General features: G+C 49.5%; 1 protein-coding gene across 5 annotated transcripts in view; it reads left to right on the forward strand.

The window, feature by feature from the left end:
• The window catches only part of HK1 (hexokinase 1), an 89,380-nt gene that overhangs the window by 33,709 nt on the left and 38,928 nt on the right, over window positions 1-16,743 (forward strand). For 4 of the 5 annotated variants that reach the window (XM_053207743.1, XM_053207744.1, XM_053207742.1 and 1 more), the window contains 2 exons: window positions 4,724-4,886; window positions 16,036-16,184. In XM_053207743.1, coding sequence (XP_053063718.1) covers window positions 4,724-4,886; window positions 16,036-16,184 — 312 coding nt within the window. Of the gene's footprint in view, window positions 1-4,723; window positions 4,887-16,035; window positions 16,185-16,743 lie in introns of those variants that run through there. The other variant, XM_053207745.1, reaches the window with a different exon arrangement.

Genomic DNA, 16,743 nt, shown 5'->3' on the forward strand with positions numbered 1-16,743 from the left:
TCCAGGACAAGTATTTGCACCCTATTAGGGCACCTTCCCTTCAGGAGATGGTGGAAGGTGCCTGCGGTCTGGACGGGGGTCCTTGTCAGCGTTGGCCTAACGTCTGCAGGACCCAGCCCACCGCGTGGTGTCTGGGATCCTGGCATTCCCACTCCCCCTGCCCCAGTTCCTTCCCAGTTTGACTGGAGTCCTGCGTGCGTGCATCAGATACCACGTGTGAGAGTAGCCCCCAGGAGGCCCGAGGGTTTCTGTCACGGATTCCTGGGAGCCTCTGGCCTGTGACACACGTTCCGACGGCTGAGGCTTGCAGCTTGTGGCCTCCAGAAGAGGTTCTGTGCTGTGTCCTCCCGTCACCAAAATGTAGGGGAGGGGGTTGGAGGCACAGGAGGGATTCCTTGGGCCCCTGGATTTGGCCAGAGCAGCAAAGCAACACCACTTTGGAGGCGGCATCCTAAAGGAAGACGGAGGCTTTGTGGAAGTGGAAGTAGGCAGGAGAGGGGCAAGGAGGAGAGGAAAGATCTGGAGAGGCTGTGTAGAGGGGATGGAAATAGAAAAGTTGAAAAGACCACAGACTCTGGCCAAACCCCCCAGGGCCAGAAGGTGCCCCTTTCCAAGTCCACACGTCTCTGCCCTCTTCTCCTCCTGGGCTTCTGGCCCCGCCTGAGAAAAGCAGCTCTCTTACTGGCTTTTGTGCAGAGCGCGGCCCCACCGAGCTCGTCCTGACACCCTCCCTCCCTCCTTCTCCCCACTACCCATTCTCAGCCTCTTCCCCAGGTGGGCAGGGGCAGCCCAGCCAGCGGCCAGGCAGGGCTGGTCTGAACGAGGGGAACAGGCCCCCTGTTCAGGGAGGTGCTGGGCAGTCTGGGCCCCGGGGAGTGTCCCGCAGGTGTCTGTTGACCTGAGCTTCCTGGGCTGTGTAAAGGGCCCCAGTCCACGTGGTGTGGCCCTGCTGAGTCCTGCCCCCGTGTTCCCCGGCCGGGCCGTGTGGCTGGTGCCTGGCCAGCCTGCCCCCGGCCCCAGGATCTATGCTGGTTCAAAGGCCCCCCTTGAGCTCACGAGGACCAAACGGGGACCAAGGGAAAGGGCTTCCCTTGGCATAGTGTCACTCACATGAGACCTGGGAGGCTGCGAGCTCAGTACCAGCTCCACCCTAAGTAGTACCTTCTTTTTGACCCAGATTCCGCATCTCTTTTGAGAGGGGTTGTCCCACATATGATTCATGAACTTGAACCAGAGGAGAAAAGCCCTCTCTCCTCTGATGCTTGGGAGCTGGCTTGTCTTCTGTGTCCCTAGCCTGCTTCCTCCTTTGAGCTTCTGGGCTCTTTCTGGGTTTGGCGGGACTGTCCTAAAACATCTGGATTCTCAGGTCAGTGTCCTTGCGCTGAACTGCACTTGGAGTCCGGAGGCAGGATGGCTGTGGAGTTGCAGAGAGCCGTGCCGTTTGTAGAAGCTTCTTCCTGTCCGGCTGGAAAACCTCAGCAACTTCGCTTGGGCTTGCCTTCCACAGACTAGGGGAACTGGTCTTTCCCAAGGGATGGGAGATGATTATAGGGCAGAGTGGTTGACTTGCAGTTAGTTATGAGACCTGACTCTTGGCTGTGTCTTCGAACCAGTCACTTTGCTTTTTGGAGCCTCAGTTTCTTCATCTGTAAAATAGGGCTTAAGAATGTCTCCCTCAAATGGATACAGAAGATGTGGTGTATACACACAATGGAATATTGTACTCAACCATCAAAAAGAATGAAGTCTTGCCATTTGCAACGACATGGATGGAGCTAGTGTATGATGTTAAGTGAAGTAAGTCAGAGAAAGACAAATACCATGTGATTTCACTCATCTGAGGAATTTAAGAAACAGAATTTGACGAACATATGGGAGGGGGACAAAAGAGAGGGAAACAGACCATAAGAAACTCTTAAATGTTGGAGAACTGAGGGTTGATAGAGGGAGGTGGTGGGGGATGGGCTAGACGCGTGATGGGCGTTGAGGAGGGCGCTTGTTGGGATGAGCACTGGGCGTTGCATGTAAGTGATGAATTCCTGAAGTCTACCCCTGAAACCAATATTGTACCGTATGATAACTAAGTAGAATTTAAACTGAAATTTGGGGAAAAGAAAAAAAAAGAATGTCTCCCTGATAGGGTTGCTTTGAAGGTTAAATGACATTCTTGGATATGAAAGTCCTCCTTATACCGTGGGCCATAATATAAGTCTAAAGTATTATTCTAGCATTTAGCATTCATTACATTCCTCTTTTGTGCCAGGCAACTGGGTGAGTTCCTTTCCCTAGGGAACTCACGTGTTTTATCAGAGGAGGTGGACACATCAGTAAACACCATGTAGGGTGAGGAATGTGAGAGTTGAAGCGTGTCCCAAATGCTCGAGTAGCAATGTAACGATTATTGATTATTGCACGGTCTTGCTCCCGCTCACCCATTCTCTCCCCGGCAGGCAGCCTGATCTCTCGGAGACACAAATCTCATTGCTGAATGGTCGTTGAAGTCATCCCAAGGCTTGCTGTGCTGTGGGATCAAGTCTAAGTTTGTTAACATGCTTTATAAGATCCTGCACAGTTCAGCTCCTGACAGTTTTTCTAGTTGCCTCACTTTTTACACTGTGCTCGATCCACACTGAATTTATTTCTGTGCCTTGCACGAATCCCCCTCCCTTGCGTTTAGCCTGCACACATGCCCTTGATTGTGCCTGGGTGCACACTCCGACATCACGCCTCCGGGAAGCCTTCTCAGTAGCCTCCCTCAGTGCTCCTGTGGCCGCTCACACACACTTGTGTCGTGACTGCCTCTCCCCCTCCAGACTGTGGGTGCCGTGACAGCAAGGACTGCCGATCCGGTGCCAGCCTTGAGGCTAGAACAGAGTGTGTCTCCTCCTAGGGCCGGGATTCTGGCAATTTCTACTTTAGCTCTCTGTGGTTTCTGATTGCTCTGACCTGCATTGCTGTATCACAAAGGGGAAAGGAGAAAGTGGTTGCTGTAGAAGAGCTTGGGCGTGGGGGTGGGGGCAGGGTTGTCTCTGGCCGCAGAGGACACTGGGGGACTCCTGCCAATGTCCTGATTGTTCGTGAGGCAGGAGACAGACAGGGCTTGGGGGAGAACAAGGCAGGGAGACCAGAGTGAGAAGAAGGCTGTCCAGGCCCAAAATATGCAGAAATGACCTAGGACTGGGGACTCCATGTCCTTGAGTCAGGACGTTTCCAGCCACCCTGCAAAGTGAGCACGAGATGCCATTCTCAGAAACAAATAAGCATCAAGGTCTTTTCAGCCTCATTGGGTCATAAATCTTGTCTCTCCACCCACCGGAAGCCTTCTGTGTGCAAGGCTGCGTGCAAGGCACTGGGAGGTCAAGGTGAGTGGAGCAGACGCTGTAAAGGTGACAGGTGCAGAAAGCTAGGGTCCAGGCTATGCTCTGCAGAGAGATCAGTGCCGAGGGAGGGGTTCTCACCAGTCCGAGGAACCCCAACATCTGCAGGAGGAGCTGAGATTTGATCTGCACCTGGAAGGATAGGTGAGATTTAGATAGCTGGGAAGAGAAGAAAGGGCTTTGCAGTGGGAAAGCCCAGGGACCCACCAGGAATGGTGGAGGTGTTTAGGCCAGAGTTGAGAGAGCATGAAGCCACACCTGGAGAGTGTTGGGTGCCTTGGACGTGGGAGGACATTGCAAAGCTTTGAGCAAGAGAATGAACCAACCAGGGTTGCATTTTAAGAAGGTGGATGTGGCAGTGGCATACAGGATGGGTTGGGAGGGAGGGAGACTGAGGATGGAAAACCATTACGGTGAGTGACTGAGGAATCAGGAATGAGTCCAGACACATGGCTGTCAGGGCTTCGTATTGCCAAAGAGTCACCGAAAGAATGAATGGTGGGATAAGGCGACTTAGAGCTGAGCACATCAGAGGTGCCCGATAAATACTTTTTGAGGGAATAAATGGGAAGATACTATGATGGAAGAACAACCAGTGACAGACACTTGAAGGAGCGTGAGGTTAGGAGCTTTGTAACTTTGAGGAGAATGGGGAGCCCAGGAAGGGCAGCAGGTTGGGTCAGTACTTGGAAGGACTTGGACATATGGTCACGTTGGCCCTGGCCCATGGGCATGGGAGCCTGCGGGTTGTCTCCATACCTTCTGGGGATGGTGGGGTTGAGGTCTCTCTGCTCTGGGCTTGCTGCCCCATGTCTTGAAGGATTCCAGCCCTGTGGCCTCTGTTTCCACCTACCTAGAAATCATGCCCAAGGAAACCCACCAGCACCACTGTCTCCCATAAACACCAACAGCTGATGTTTACTGGGCACCCTCTGTATTCTCAGAACACAGCACCTCCATTTCATCTGATCTTAAAACTCATGTCTGTGAGTGAGGCTCTATTTATCATCTCAGTTTTTCAGTTGAGGAAATGGAAATTCACACAGCCGTTCAGTGATGGTGCTGGGATTTGAACCCTGTGTGGCTGGCTCTGGCACCCTCGTTCTTAATCTCTGTGACACTACTATCCATTTGAGGACGAGCCAGCCACTTTTCACAGAGGGAAGGAGTCATGTGGAGGAAGACCTGGGGCTCAGTGCATTTGCAAGACTGCTCTGAGCAGCATGGCTGATGGCATTTGAATGACTTCCCATCATGTGGTCAGAGTTTGTGGGATCTGGATTGTCTTAGACAGGCGGGTACCTCAGCCTTGACCTCACTCTCCTTCCTTCTCATCCTCCCCCCAGATTGACAAGTATCTCTATGCCATGCGGCTCTCCGATGAAACTCTGATAGATATCATGACTCGGTTCAAGAAGGAGATGAAGAATGGCCTCTCCCGGGATTTTAATCCAACAGCCACAGTGAAGATGTTGCCAACGTTTGTAAGGTCTATTCCTGATGGTTCAGGTGAGTCTCTCACCCAGAGATTGGGCTGTGAGGGCTGAATTCTCTGTGAAGACATCCTTCCTACTTTTATTCATTTGTTCATTCGTTTACTCCTTCACTCGGTCATTCATTAATGAATTCATTCGTTCATTCCTCCGTCTGTTCTCTCATCCATCCATCCATCCATCCATCTGTCCATCCATCCATCTAACATATGCTTACCTACCATGTGCCAGGCACTGGGGATACCGTGGTTGGACAAGGCTGGCCTGCCCTCGTTGGACTGACAGTCTAGTGGCTTATGATAGGAAGGCGTAGTGTATATGGATCTTACAGATGCTGTGTGGGTTGCTCTTATGTCTCTAGAACATGAAAGGCTCCAGAACAAATGAAGAGTTCGTTTTAGGAAAATCTCTTCCTCAGGGCACCAAGACCTCCCTTCAGAGAAGTAGCAATCCCAGTGGCCAGGTGGGGAGATTCAAGTCCCCATCTAAAAAATTTTTCTAGATGCTAAATCAAGGGAGCCCCTAAAGCAGAGAAGTGTCGAGGGGAGGTAGAATGGAAGGAAAAAATTCCCCTGTCAGTGTGCATCTGTGGGGTTCATGTCCCACAAGGGGGAGTTGGGAGCTCCCTGTGGATTGTCAGTACCCCTTCCCCGGAGCAGTGGCCTTAACTCCTGCGCTTGGCAGAGTGGAGGCTGGGAGGGCACAGCTTGGCATGCTCGGTGGAGGCTGTTCTGTCTGGCAGGGGCAGGTGCTGGGCCTGGCCCAGCTTGGCACACCCATGGGAATCCTGCTCTGAGTGGTGTTCCGTACTCTAGCCTGGGGCTTACCTCCTGCGTACGAGAGAGGGAGAGGGATTGTGGGGAAGTCAAGTTTCTCTGGGGGTTGTGAGTACACACCCTGAGACCATGGCCTTCACACACGCCTGCTGTTTCTGCCCTGCTCTGGAGGCGAATATTTTTTTTTAATGTTATTTTTTATTTTTGAAGGAGAGAGAGAGAGAGAGAGAGAGAGATAGAGACTGTGAGTGGGGGAGGGGCAGAGAGAGAGGGAGACACAGAATCCGAAGCAGGCTCCAGGCTCCGAGCTGTCAGCACAGAGCCTGACGCGGGGCTCGAACTCACAGACCACGAGACCATGACCTGAGCCGAAGTCGGACGCTTAACTGACTGAGCCACCCAGGCGCCCCTGGAGGCGAATTGAAAGCCTCGATTTGGAGCCTCTAGTACGCAGCCTGCAACGTGGATGTCAGGAAAGCTGCTGTTGCTGTTCACAAAGGACGGGCAGGTGCGCAGGTTGTCGGAGCAGACTGGCCACAGTGGGAAAGGCCCCCTGTGCCTGCAGGGCTCTTTAGAAGTCCCGAATGAGATTCGGCTGCTGATGAAGGGCGGGTGCTCTGCTCTGTGGCCACAGGTGGGGCTTGCTTCCTGTACACATTGGCATTCGGATCTCTTGCGTTTCCTATTTGAATCCCATTCCACCTCCATCTTCTTGTTTTCCTTGAGGTATTGGTACCGGCAGATTTGACCTTTAAATAATGACTGAAGAAATTCTGGTCCTCGGTAATGGGACTGTGGTAGGCCCTGGGTTTTGTTCTGATAGCTCTGGCTTTGTGGTTCGCTCCTGCTTTCTCCCAGCTCCGGATGGCACCCACATCTGGGAGCATTGAGCCTTTCCAGGGTTAGTGGAGTTCTGTGGGAGAGGCATGGCTGTGCCTGCTTCTAGCTAAAAGAAGAGGGAGGGGAGGTAACGGGGGTGTGGGCAGTCCCCGAGGGCTGCTGCTCTGACTCTGCTTGGGAGAGCTCAGAAGGATACCTGATGCCCGCGGGGCACCTGATCCCATGTGACTGGCCCAGGGCTAACATATCCAAGGACCATATGTCATTCCAGGACCGAGTGTCAGCAGGCAGTGCTCTCCCTCACCCTCTCAGAAACCATTTCTGGACTTGAGGGTCTTTAAAAGGTGATACAGCTATGCTCGAGATCTAGCCATTTGCCCCCATCAGCGACTTTTCAAAATAAGGCCCAGAATTCAGACTCAGGTGGGAAAAACACTGTGCAGGCCTCTCTCAGACACTCCTAACGGTTGCCAAGACGCTTAAGGCCCTGAGCAGTCCTGCAGGAAAGCAATCTGTTTAACCTGGCTTACCTGCCTTTCCCCCTCACCTTTGATCTTCTCTTCCGTATTTCATCTATCTTGAGACACTTTTTAATTTGAATGTTTCCGAAACCAGCGGTGCGTTGTGCTGTTGTTGCAACTTAGAAAGCATTATTGGCTGTGTTCATTCTTTCTTCGTAAAACAATGATGCGTCTGACGGCAGTGTCCTGAGCGCGATGACACGTGTGGTAGGTAGTACGCCACGCGGGGGGACGCAGTCCTGGGGTTTGTTTCACGGGAACCAGCAGCCTGGGCCCCATACCTCCCTTTGAGTCTCTCTGTTCTCCAGTGTGGACGGGGCCAACTGTTTAGGGCCTCTGAGAAGTGCTAACCGAAGGACGAGGAGGTGAAACCAAAGTCCTGAGGGACGAGGCCCCCCTTCCTGTGCGGGGCCTGGGTCTGCCCATTTGCACTCAGCACCTCTCCCTGCCTCACCTGTCCAGCCCTGCCCCCACCCCTTGTCTTCTGGCTTCTGCTGGTGGCGGGCGGTCCTTCCGAGCAGACCTGCAAGTCCTGGGCTGGCAGCCGTGCCTCTCCAGTCCCTGCCTGTGGCACTGCATGGCATTTTCCTCTTACAGGGATCCCGGTCAGATTAGGCCCCACAATGAGGACCTCATCTTAACCTGATTACATCTGCAAAGACCTTGTTTCCAAATCAGGTCTCACTTCCGGGTCCCAAGGGTTAGGGCTTCGGTGTATCTTTTTGGAGGACACAGTGCAGCCCTAACACTATAGCCTTTAGCCTTTCTCCTTATAACTGTATCTTATATTCATGGTTGGGCTCAGTTCATATGCCCAGAGGCCCACACTGCCTTTGGAACGGACCCCACAGCCCCACACAGCGTTGACATTGATGCCAAGGCCTCGCATACCTGACCCCAGTCCACTCCTTGCCCCTTTGTGACAGAAGTGCTCCGCTGTCACCTCCCTTGCAGTCCTTTATCAACCAAGAACCAGGAGGTCCCCTGGAGTAGCCAGAAAGCGGGTCTCCTGGATAGTAAACCACGGCGCTGTTCCCTTTTTAAATGTTAATCACTGCTTCATCTGTATAATTAGCCAGCGACAGAATTAGCGGTAATCCCAAACCACTGAGGGATAAATTGGACTCAGCGAAGTGGAGAGACACCCCTGCCTGTTCAGGGTGATGTGACTTCCAAGTCAAAGGGAGAAACAAACCTTTCCTTTTCCTGCTGACCTTGACCCTGGGGGACTGGACGCAGTGTCTCGAAACTCTGCTGATTTTTTGGAAATGTATCAGCACATTTTTATTATTTGTTTCTCCTTTGGACACTTTTTATGGGCAGTGGTTTTTCTTTAATTGCTCTTTAGTAATCTATACGTTAATTTTTTTTTTTTTTAAACCCTAAAGTGGCTTTCAGCTGCCGCGTATCCTTTCTGGAATAGAAAAGGTATGAATAATAAATAAAAGAAGGAAGATTCTGGGGCGCCTGGGTGGCTCAGTCGGTTGAGCGTCCGACTTCGGCTCAGGTCACGATCTCGCGGTCTGTGAGTTCGAGCCCCGCGTCGGGCTCTGGGCTGATGGCTCAGAGCCTGGAGCCCACTTCCGATTCTGTGTCTCCCTCTCTCTCTGCCCCTCCCCCGTTCGTGCTGTGTCTTTCTCTGTCTCAAAAATAAACATAAACATTAAAAAGAATTTTTTTTTTAAAAGACGAAGATATTGTTGGAGCCTTTTTACTTTGGTGACTTAGCTAAACAGAAGTCCCTTTTCAGAGCTGCCAGTCCCGGGGATAGCTGGCCCTCTGTGTCTAGCTTCCCTCAGAAGACCTGGCTCACTCTGTGTCTCGTTCATGAAACCTCCCCTTTTTCTCTTCTTATTTATCAGTAAGGATACTGGAAAAATACCAATTTGATTGCAAGGCTTTTGAGGGTAAATTGAATTGAATAGATTTCCCTCTTTCTGCCTCCTGGTTCCAAGCAGGCTCTTTACCCAAAGGATAAGTTAGAAAATCTTTGATTTGTGGTGTGTTCACAGTTAATTTTTTGGACCCCCAGGTATACATAGGACTACTCTCTGGTCAAAGGAAAGAAAATACTCTGTTCCCATGGCATTTGGGCCGTTGCTTAGCTTTCTGTCTCTGTTCCCTTCTCTGGAAAGAGGATTGGATCATCTCAGAAACTCTCTCCCTCCGTGAAATCTGCATGTGTAGCATTCTGGTGGGTTTTTGATAAAGGTGTAGAACTCCCATCAAGTAGCTGGATTATAGACCAGGAGGGAAAGCCCTTGTATCTCACGTACTGGCTCAATTTGTTCGGCAGGGCAAAGGTGGGCATTTCATGAAGATGGGGTTTCTGTTTGCCCTGTTCTCCATCCAGTGCAGGCCTGGGCTCAAGAGAGACATCTGTCCCCATGTTTGTTTCCCATGATGTGCGGGGAATAGTGGCAGTCATTATAAAGTGGAGAGTTGCCAGAGGACCCTTCAGATGCTTTGTTTAATGAGCCTTCTCTGGAAGAGTGGTTCTCCTGGGTTCAGTGGGAATGGGAAGTGTGGGAAGAAGTTGCAGGTAGGAGGCAGCAGGGGCAGGAAGTAAGGTTGAGGCCAAAGATTTGAAGAGGTAGTTGGAGTGAAGCCTGGTGCTATAAAAAGAAGCTGAACTGGAGCACCTGGGTGGCTCAGTCTGTTAAGCGTCTGGCTTCGGCTCAGGTCATGATCTCACAGTTCCTGGGTTCGAGTCCTGCGTCTGGCTCTGTGCTGACAGCTCAGAGCCTGGAGCCTGCTTCGGATTCTGTGTCTCCCTCTCTCTCGGCCCCTCTCTCACTCATGTGGGTGCGCACACTCTCTCTCTCAAAAATAGAAAATAAACATTAAAAAAAAAAAAAAGAAAAGAAGCTGAACTTGAAATTAAAGAGGGGGAAAAGTCCAGAACACTGGATTAATCTCTGGCTCTGCTGCTCACTATCTGTCTGACCTTCGAGGAGTCAACTTCCTTAAGCCTCCTGTTTCCTCATCTGTAAAATGGGCACAATAAACCTCCTTTCCCTGCCTCACACGGCTGTGGAGGATCAAGTGGAAATGCTTTGGAAACTGCAAACCACCATGAGCCTTAACAGTGGGTCCTCGTCCTCCTTAACACGGTTGCCATCTCCTAAGTAACTTTGTAAGAGTTCTTTGGGAAGGCCCTTCCCAGCTGATGCCGTCTTTCCTGGGTGTCTTTTGTCTGGCAGAGAATAGGACCAAACAGACGTGCATTTGACCCAGGCAGTTCTTTTGAACTAGCAGCAAACGCTGGTGGCCTGCTGTGTGCAAGACTTAGCACTGGGGGAAGGAAGTTAGCCTGTTCAGTATTGCCCTTGGCTTCAAGTTGCTGATCATCCAACTGAGGAAGATAAGACATATATACGTAAAAAATAACGGGCGTCAAATATATTTGCAAGTATATGAGCCGCCGAAGAAAGGGAGGGGCTCTGGCCTTGCCAGAGGGGTAACTGCGAGCAGGTCGTTCAGCTGGATGGGTTGGAGCTTCCTTCTCCATCCACCGAGAAGATGAGTTAATATTTGTCCCGTGTCGCCTGAGCTGCAAATATGATTTACAGAAGGAGGTGCCAGCTGCCATTTGTTTTAGCGATCATAAACACACCCTGGAACCGGGGTCACGATCAGGGAAGGATCGGGAACTGCCCTGGGCTTGACAATGACCCCTTTTAAACTGCCTTCAGAGAAAGGCCACCCCGCCCCCCCACCGAATCTGTCGACTCCCGCTTGCAGGTGTGCCGAGTGTCCAGTACTGAGTGTTGACTTGACATCTCAAGGCCACCTTTTCTGGTTGCCGTCTCTGACCCTAACCTCCTGGGGCCCTGTTAACCTGTGCTTGTTGAAAAAAGGAGCCGTGGAGAGCTGGGGTGGACAGACCACCGCGGGAGGCTGGGATGGGGCAGAGCTGCAGAAGTGGGGCCCAGCCCTATGTGCCCTAAGACCAGATTCCTCCCGGATTATCTTATCATCTTATCGGCAGCGAGGTCATTTTCACTTATCCTGCTTGAAAAGCTTCAGGTCTGGGTCCTGCAGAGCTGCTGCCTGAAACCTGACCCCTTCCTGCATCAGGGGCTGAGAGCTCTTACTTGCTATGTTGACATTGACACCAGTAAACAGGAGCCCACCCCCCCACCCCCCCCCACAGACACCTGGAACTTGAGCGCAAGAACCTGCTTTCACGTAGGCCTCTGAGTCAGCTGAAAACGAGACTTTTGACCAGGCCAGCGACCAAAAAATTGGTCATGCTATTTCTTTTTGTAAGTTACGATGTAAAAATCCTTGTAAGAACAAAGCAGAACAAAACCAAAAGCTGGAAGGAGTCATGGATGTTGAGGAACCCCAGCAAGAAAGGTAGCCATTCTTACCGTGCTAAAGCCTCACTCCACTGTCGTCAGCCGTGGGGATCCTCGTCCATGAGGTCTGTCCAGCAGGCGGTTTGAACCAATGGTTATGAATCTGAGCTTTGGATTCACGTCCTGGCTCTGCCGCTTACTGGCTGGGTGCTCGGGCTAATCGCCTAACCCCTCCCAGCCTTTACTTGCTTACCTGCAAAATGGGGATATCACAGCAGTACCCACCGCAAACGCTTGAGGGAGTTTAAAATATGCATATGAAGCACTTAATACCTGGAGTCGGAAAGGCTCGATGCATGTTAACTGAGGGTCAAATAAAGTACTTTCGATATTCTAGTGATCATCCTCCAGGGAGGAGCTACCTCATGCTGGAGCCAGTTTTTTTTAACTGGGTAGCAGTGAGCACCATGGGGGTTAGGGTTCTGATGGGTGCTGTAAGACAACTCTATAAACAGGGGCACCTGGCTGGTTCAGTAGGTCGAGCGCGTGACTCTTGATCTCGGGGTTGTAAGTTCGAGCCCCACGGTGGGTGTAGAAATCACTTAAAAATAACACCTTAAAAAAAAAAAAGAAGAAGCAAAGGAAATTGTAAACTGATTTGAACAACCCACAAAGTCAGGGTCAGAATTCCCTACAAGTCTGTGACCCCCTACTTCCCACATTCTCCCTTGGTCTGCTGCCTTTGGACCATAGAAGCAATTTAAGACCAGTGGCATCATGTGGTATATTCACATTATGGACTATAATTCAGTCATAGAAAGGGATGAGGTGCTGATACCTGCTGCAACACAAGTCATGGGTAGTAGGTGAAAGAAGCATCCACCAGAGACCACCTGTTGATATGAAATGTCCAGAGTAGGGACATCTGTAGAGGCAGACAGCAGATTCATGGTTGTTGGTGGATAAGACGGGTTGGCAGGAAGTGGAGAGTGACTGCTCGTGGGTACAGAGTTTGTTTTGGGGATGCTGAAAATGTTCTAAAATTAGATGGTGGTGATGGTTGCACAACCCTGTAAATATACTAAAAACCACTGAATTCTACACTTTAAAACGGGTGACTTGTAAAGAACTGGAATGAAAACAAAAACTTAAAAAAAAAAAAAAGAAAATGGATGAATTGTATGATATAGACGAATAATTCTCCATAATTCTGTTATTTGAGAAACCAGCCAACCAGTGGCGCATCACTGCTTTGTGCTTGATGAGCAATAAGCAGGGGTGCCTTGAGTGAATGAATGAGTGAATGGATGACTGGGCCACCAACCCCCATGATCGAGCAGCTACCAAGCATTTATTGAGCTCCCCTGGGTGCCATGGATAGACGCACAGAAGCCCAGGTTTTTCCCTCCAGGAACTTGGAAGGGTAAGAATGGTGAAAATTCAACCATTTGGTTCGTTCATTGACTCCTTTCCCACCCGCATTAGTCCAAGTATTTGTTGAGCTCTTACCGTGTGTCAGACACCGTTCTACGTTCCAGAAATAGAGCAGTGTGTCAGCTTACAGGTTGGTGGAACCAGATACAAATGTGCATCAAATACAAGCTTTTTTTTTTTTAGCTATTACCTTAAAAAATAAAATAAAAAACCCCAAGGGACCCAGAATAGCCAAAACAATCTTGAAAAAGAACCAAGTTGGAGGACTTTTACTTCCAGGTTTCAGATTTTACTACAAAGCCACGTTAATCACAACACTGTGGTACTGACACAGGATAATAGATCAGTGGATCAGAATCGAGAGTTCAGTATGTCATTTATGTCTCAAAATTGGGGGAAAAAAAAGAATTGAGAGTTCAGAAACACTTTTTTGGTCTCTTGATCTTTGACAAAGGTGCCAAGACTGTCTAATGAAGGAAAGAACAATCTTTTCAGCAAATGGCACTGGGACAACTGGATATCCACATGTAAAAGAAGTAGCTTGGATCCCTACCTCACACTGTAGAGAAAAATCAACTCAAAATGGGTCAAATCCCTACATTTAAGAGCTGAAACTGTAAAACTCTTAGCAGAAAACCTAGTTGCGAATCTCTGTGACCCTGGATTTGACAGTGGCTTCTCAGATATGACCACAAAAGCACAACCAACAAAAGAAAATAGATACGTTGTACTTTGTTAAAAGGAACAACTTTTATGCTTCATAAGTCACCATCAAAAAAGTGAAAAGACAACCCACAGAATGAGAGAACATATTTACAAGTCATGTATCTGATAGGTGCTCACGTCTAGAACATGAAGAACTCTTACAACTCAACACTTAAAAGACAACCCAAGTTTTCAAACAAGCCAGGGGATCTGAATAGACATTTCTCCAAAGAAGGTGAAAAATGGCCAAGAAGCACCTGACAAAAGGTGCTCATTGTCATTAGCCAGAGACATGCAAGTCAAAATAAAATAAGATGATAATTAGTATTGAGGATGTAGAGAAATTGGAAACATCACGTATCACTGGTGGGATGGAAGCTGGTGGACCTGCTTCAGAAACCAGTGATGGTTCCTCAGAAAGTTAAACATTTGACAGAGCAACCCTTCTTCTAGGTGTATACCCAAAGGAGATAAAGACAGGGCCACACAAGAACTCGTGCAGAAATATTCATGGCAGTGTTATTTGTGATAGCCAAAAGGTAGAAACAACCTCATCAACAGACAAATGAGTAAATGAAATGAGGTACATCCATACGGTGGATTATTATTTGGCCATGTGACAACACGATGAACCTTAGAAATGTTTTGCTAAGTGTAAGAGGCTGGTCACAAGAGGCCACCTACTGTGGGGATTCCATTCACAGGAACTGTCCAGAAAAGAGAAATCTGTGGAGACGGAGTGTAGATTAATGGTTGTTTAGGACAATGGGGAGAGAGGGGCTTGCTTGAGAAGCAGTAAAGGATTTTCTTTTTGAGGTGATGAAAGCATTCTAAAACTGGTTTGTGGCAATGGTTGTATAACTGGATATACTAAAAAACATTGAAAGGGCGCCTGGGTGGCTCAGTCGGTTAAGTATCCAACTTCAGCTCAGGTCATGATCTTGCATTTTGTGAGTTCAAGCCCCGCATCAGGCTTTGTGCTGACAGAGCCTGGAGCCTACTTGAGATTCTGTGTCTCCCTCTCTGCTCCTCCCTTGCTCACTCTCTGTCTGTCTTAAAAATAAATAAACATTAAAAAAAATAAAAACCATTGAATTGCATACTTTAAGTGGGTGAGTTGTAAGGTGATTTATATCTCCATAGTGCTGTTACCTAAAAATGGAGTATTATGGATGCTTCCCTAGGAAAATGAGATCCCAAGCAGCCTTGTATTTATACTGCTATAGGACTGAGACTTTAGGGGACCAGTGGGGCTCAGGATGTCAGGGGTGGCTGTCCCCCCTGGTGTAATATACATTAGGACAGTGGGGATCAGTAATAAAATTAACAGATTTTAACCAATATTTTGGAAGCGTGTGTGAGAATTACTAATGAGAAACAGGGTAGAGAAAGTTAGATGGTGGCTTAATGGTTTGTGACCCTTCCCATGCCACCTCCCTTGCTGCTGTCTGGTGGCCTCAGTGCACAGTCTTATCATCTGTAAGACAGGCACACACCAGTTACTGCATACATCGGACCTGAGGGATGTAACTATATCAAGCCAGTTACTCTTAAGTGACGAAGAGGGACTTCTGCTAAAAACATTCCCTGGGTAGAAACAAGACAAATATCCACTGCCAGGTGAATGGATAAACAAACGTAGCTACATACAATGGAATGTCAGCCTCAGAAAGGCAGGAAACTCTGACACCTGTTACAAAATGAACCTTTGAGACACTATGCAGAGCGAAATAAGCTGGACACAAAAGGACAAGTATTGTGTGATTCCACTTCTGTGAGATCTTTAGACGAGGCAAATCTGTAGTGACAGAAGGTAGAGAGGTGGTGACCAGGGGCTAGGGGATGGGGAGTGGGGAGTGACTGTTTAATGGTTCTAGAGCTTCAGGACCCTGTTAGGGGTGATGAAAAGTTTTGGAGATGGATGGAGGTGATGGTTGCACAACGTTGTATTTAATGCTACTTAAGGATGGTTGCAGTGGTAAATTTTATGTTGCGTATATTTTACCACAATTAAAAAAAAAAATCCCCCAGGGGAATAAGTGGAGGTGTGAACTCCATAACGTGGAAGGAACTCAAGGCATGGTGTGGACCTCAGATGTGGGGTTTTCTCTGAGTTGAAATGCTGTTTTTATTTTTTTTTAATTAAAAAAATTCTTTTTAAGTTTATTTTGAGAGAGAGAGAGAGAGAGAATCCCAAGCCCCGTGCTGACAGCGCAGAGCCCGACGTGGGGCTCGAACTCATGAACCATGACATGAGCTGAAGTCGGATGCTTAACCGACTGAGCCACCCAGGCGCCCCATGTTTTTATTTTTATTTTATAGGTAACAGTGCTGTCTAGGAGGAAGGATAGGGAATTAGAGAAGCTGGAGCGAGGCTTTGTACAGAGCTCAGCACTTGCGTTCCTCTGCGTGGAGCTGGCCTGCTGCATGCCAGGCTGGGAGGGTTTCCCTGGCCCACTTTCCAGCCAGGGCAGTGGTTGGATGAGGTTTGCATGGGGGATGCAGACCCTGTCGAGAAGCTGGCAAAAGTGCGGGGTCTTCCTGTGACGTGAACCTGATGCGATACCTGTTGTCTCCCTAAACAGAAAAGGGAGATTTCATTGCCCTGGATCTTGGCGGGTCTTCCTTTCGAATTCTGAGGGTGCAAGTGAATCATGAGCAAAACCAGAATGTTCACATGGAGTCCGAGATTTATGACACCCCGGAGAACATCGTGCACGGCAGTGGAAGCCAGGTGGGTCCCCGCTCCCTTCCCATCAGCCCCAGTGCACTCCCATGCAGGAGCCAGACCCCCAAGCATTGGTATCTGAGTTCCTGGAAGGAGTCCCTTGTAGATTCACGTGGAGAGGGGCTCTTGGGTGGAAGGGTGTGACCACCTAAAGAGAGTCCACCATCTGGGTAAACTGGTGGCTGGGAGAGGGTCACTGGGACTTGCACAGTGTGGAAGGTGTGAGGAGGGAGCCCGGCAGCTCTGTGGGTAAATGTGTTCATTCTCTAAGGATCCTGGGGTTGGCTCCCCAGCGCAGGTTTAGCAGAGCCCGTGGGTGAAAACGCCCCTTCTTCCAAGGCATTGGCCTCTCACCCAGCTCACCAGGGGCCCAGGCCTCCCCGGGTGTGGCTGTCACCTTGTGTGGCAGCAGGCATTTGAGTTCATGGCCCCAGGGCTAGTCAGGGGCTCCTGGCTACCGGATTTAATAGCCTCCTAAAGAGTCCTTGGTACAGAATGTCACTACCCCCTTCCCTCACATTTGATACCTGAGGCCCCTCCTTTTCATGGGGCCCCCCCGGGAAGG

The sequence above is a fragment of the Acinonyx jubatus genome, chromosome D2 (genome assembly GCF_027475565.1).
Source record: "Acinonyx jubatus isolate Ajub_Pintada_27869175 chromosome D2, VMU_Ajub_asm_v1.0, whole genome shotgun sequence".
Taxonomy (NCBI): Eukaryota; Metazoa; Chordata; class Mammalia; order Carnivora; family Felidae; genus Acinonyx; species Acinonyx jubatus.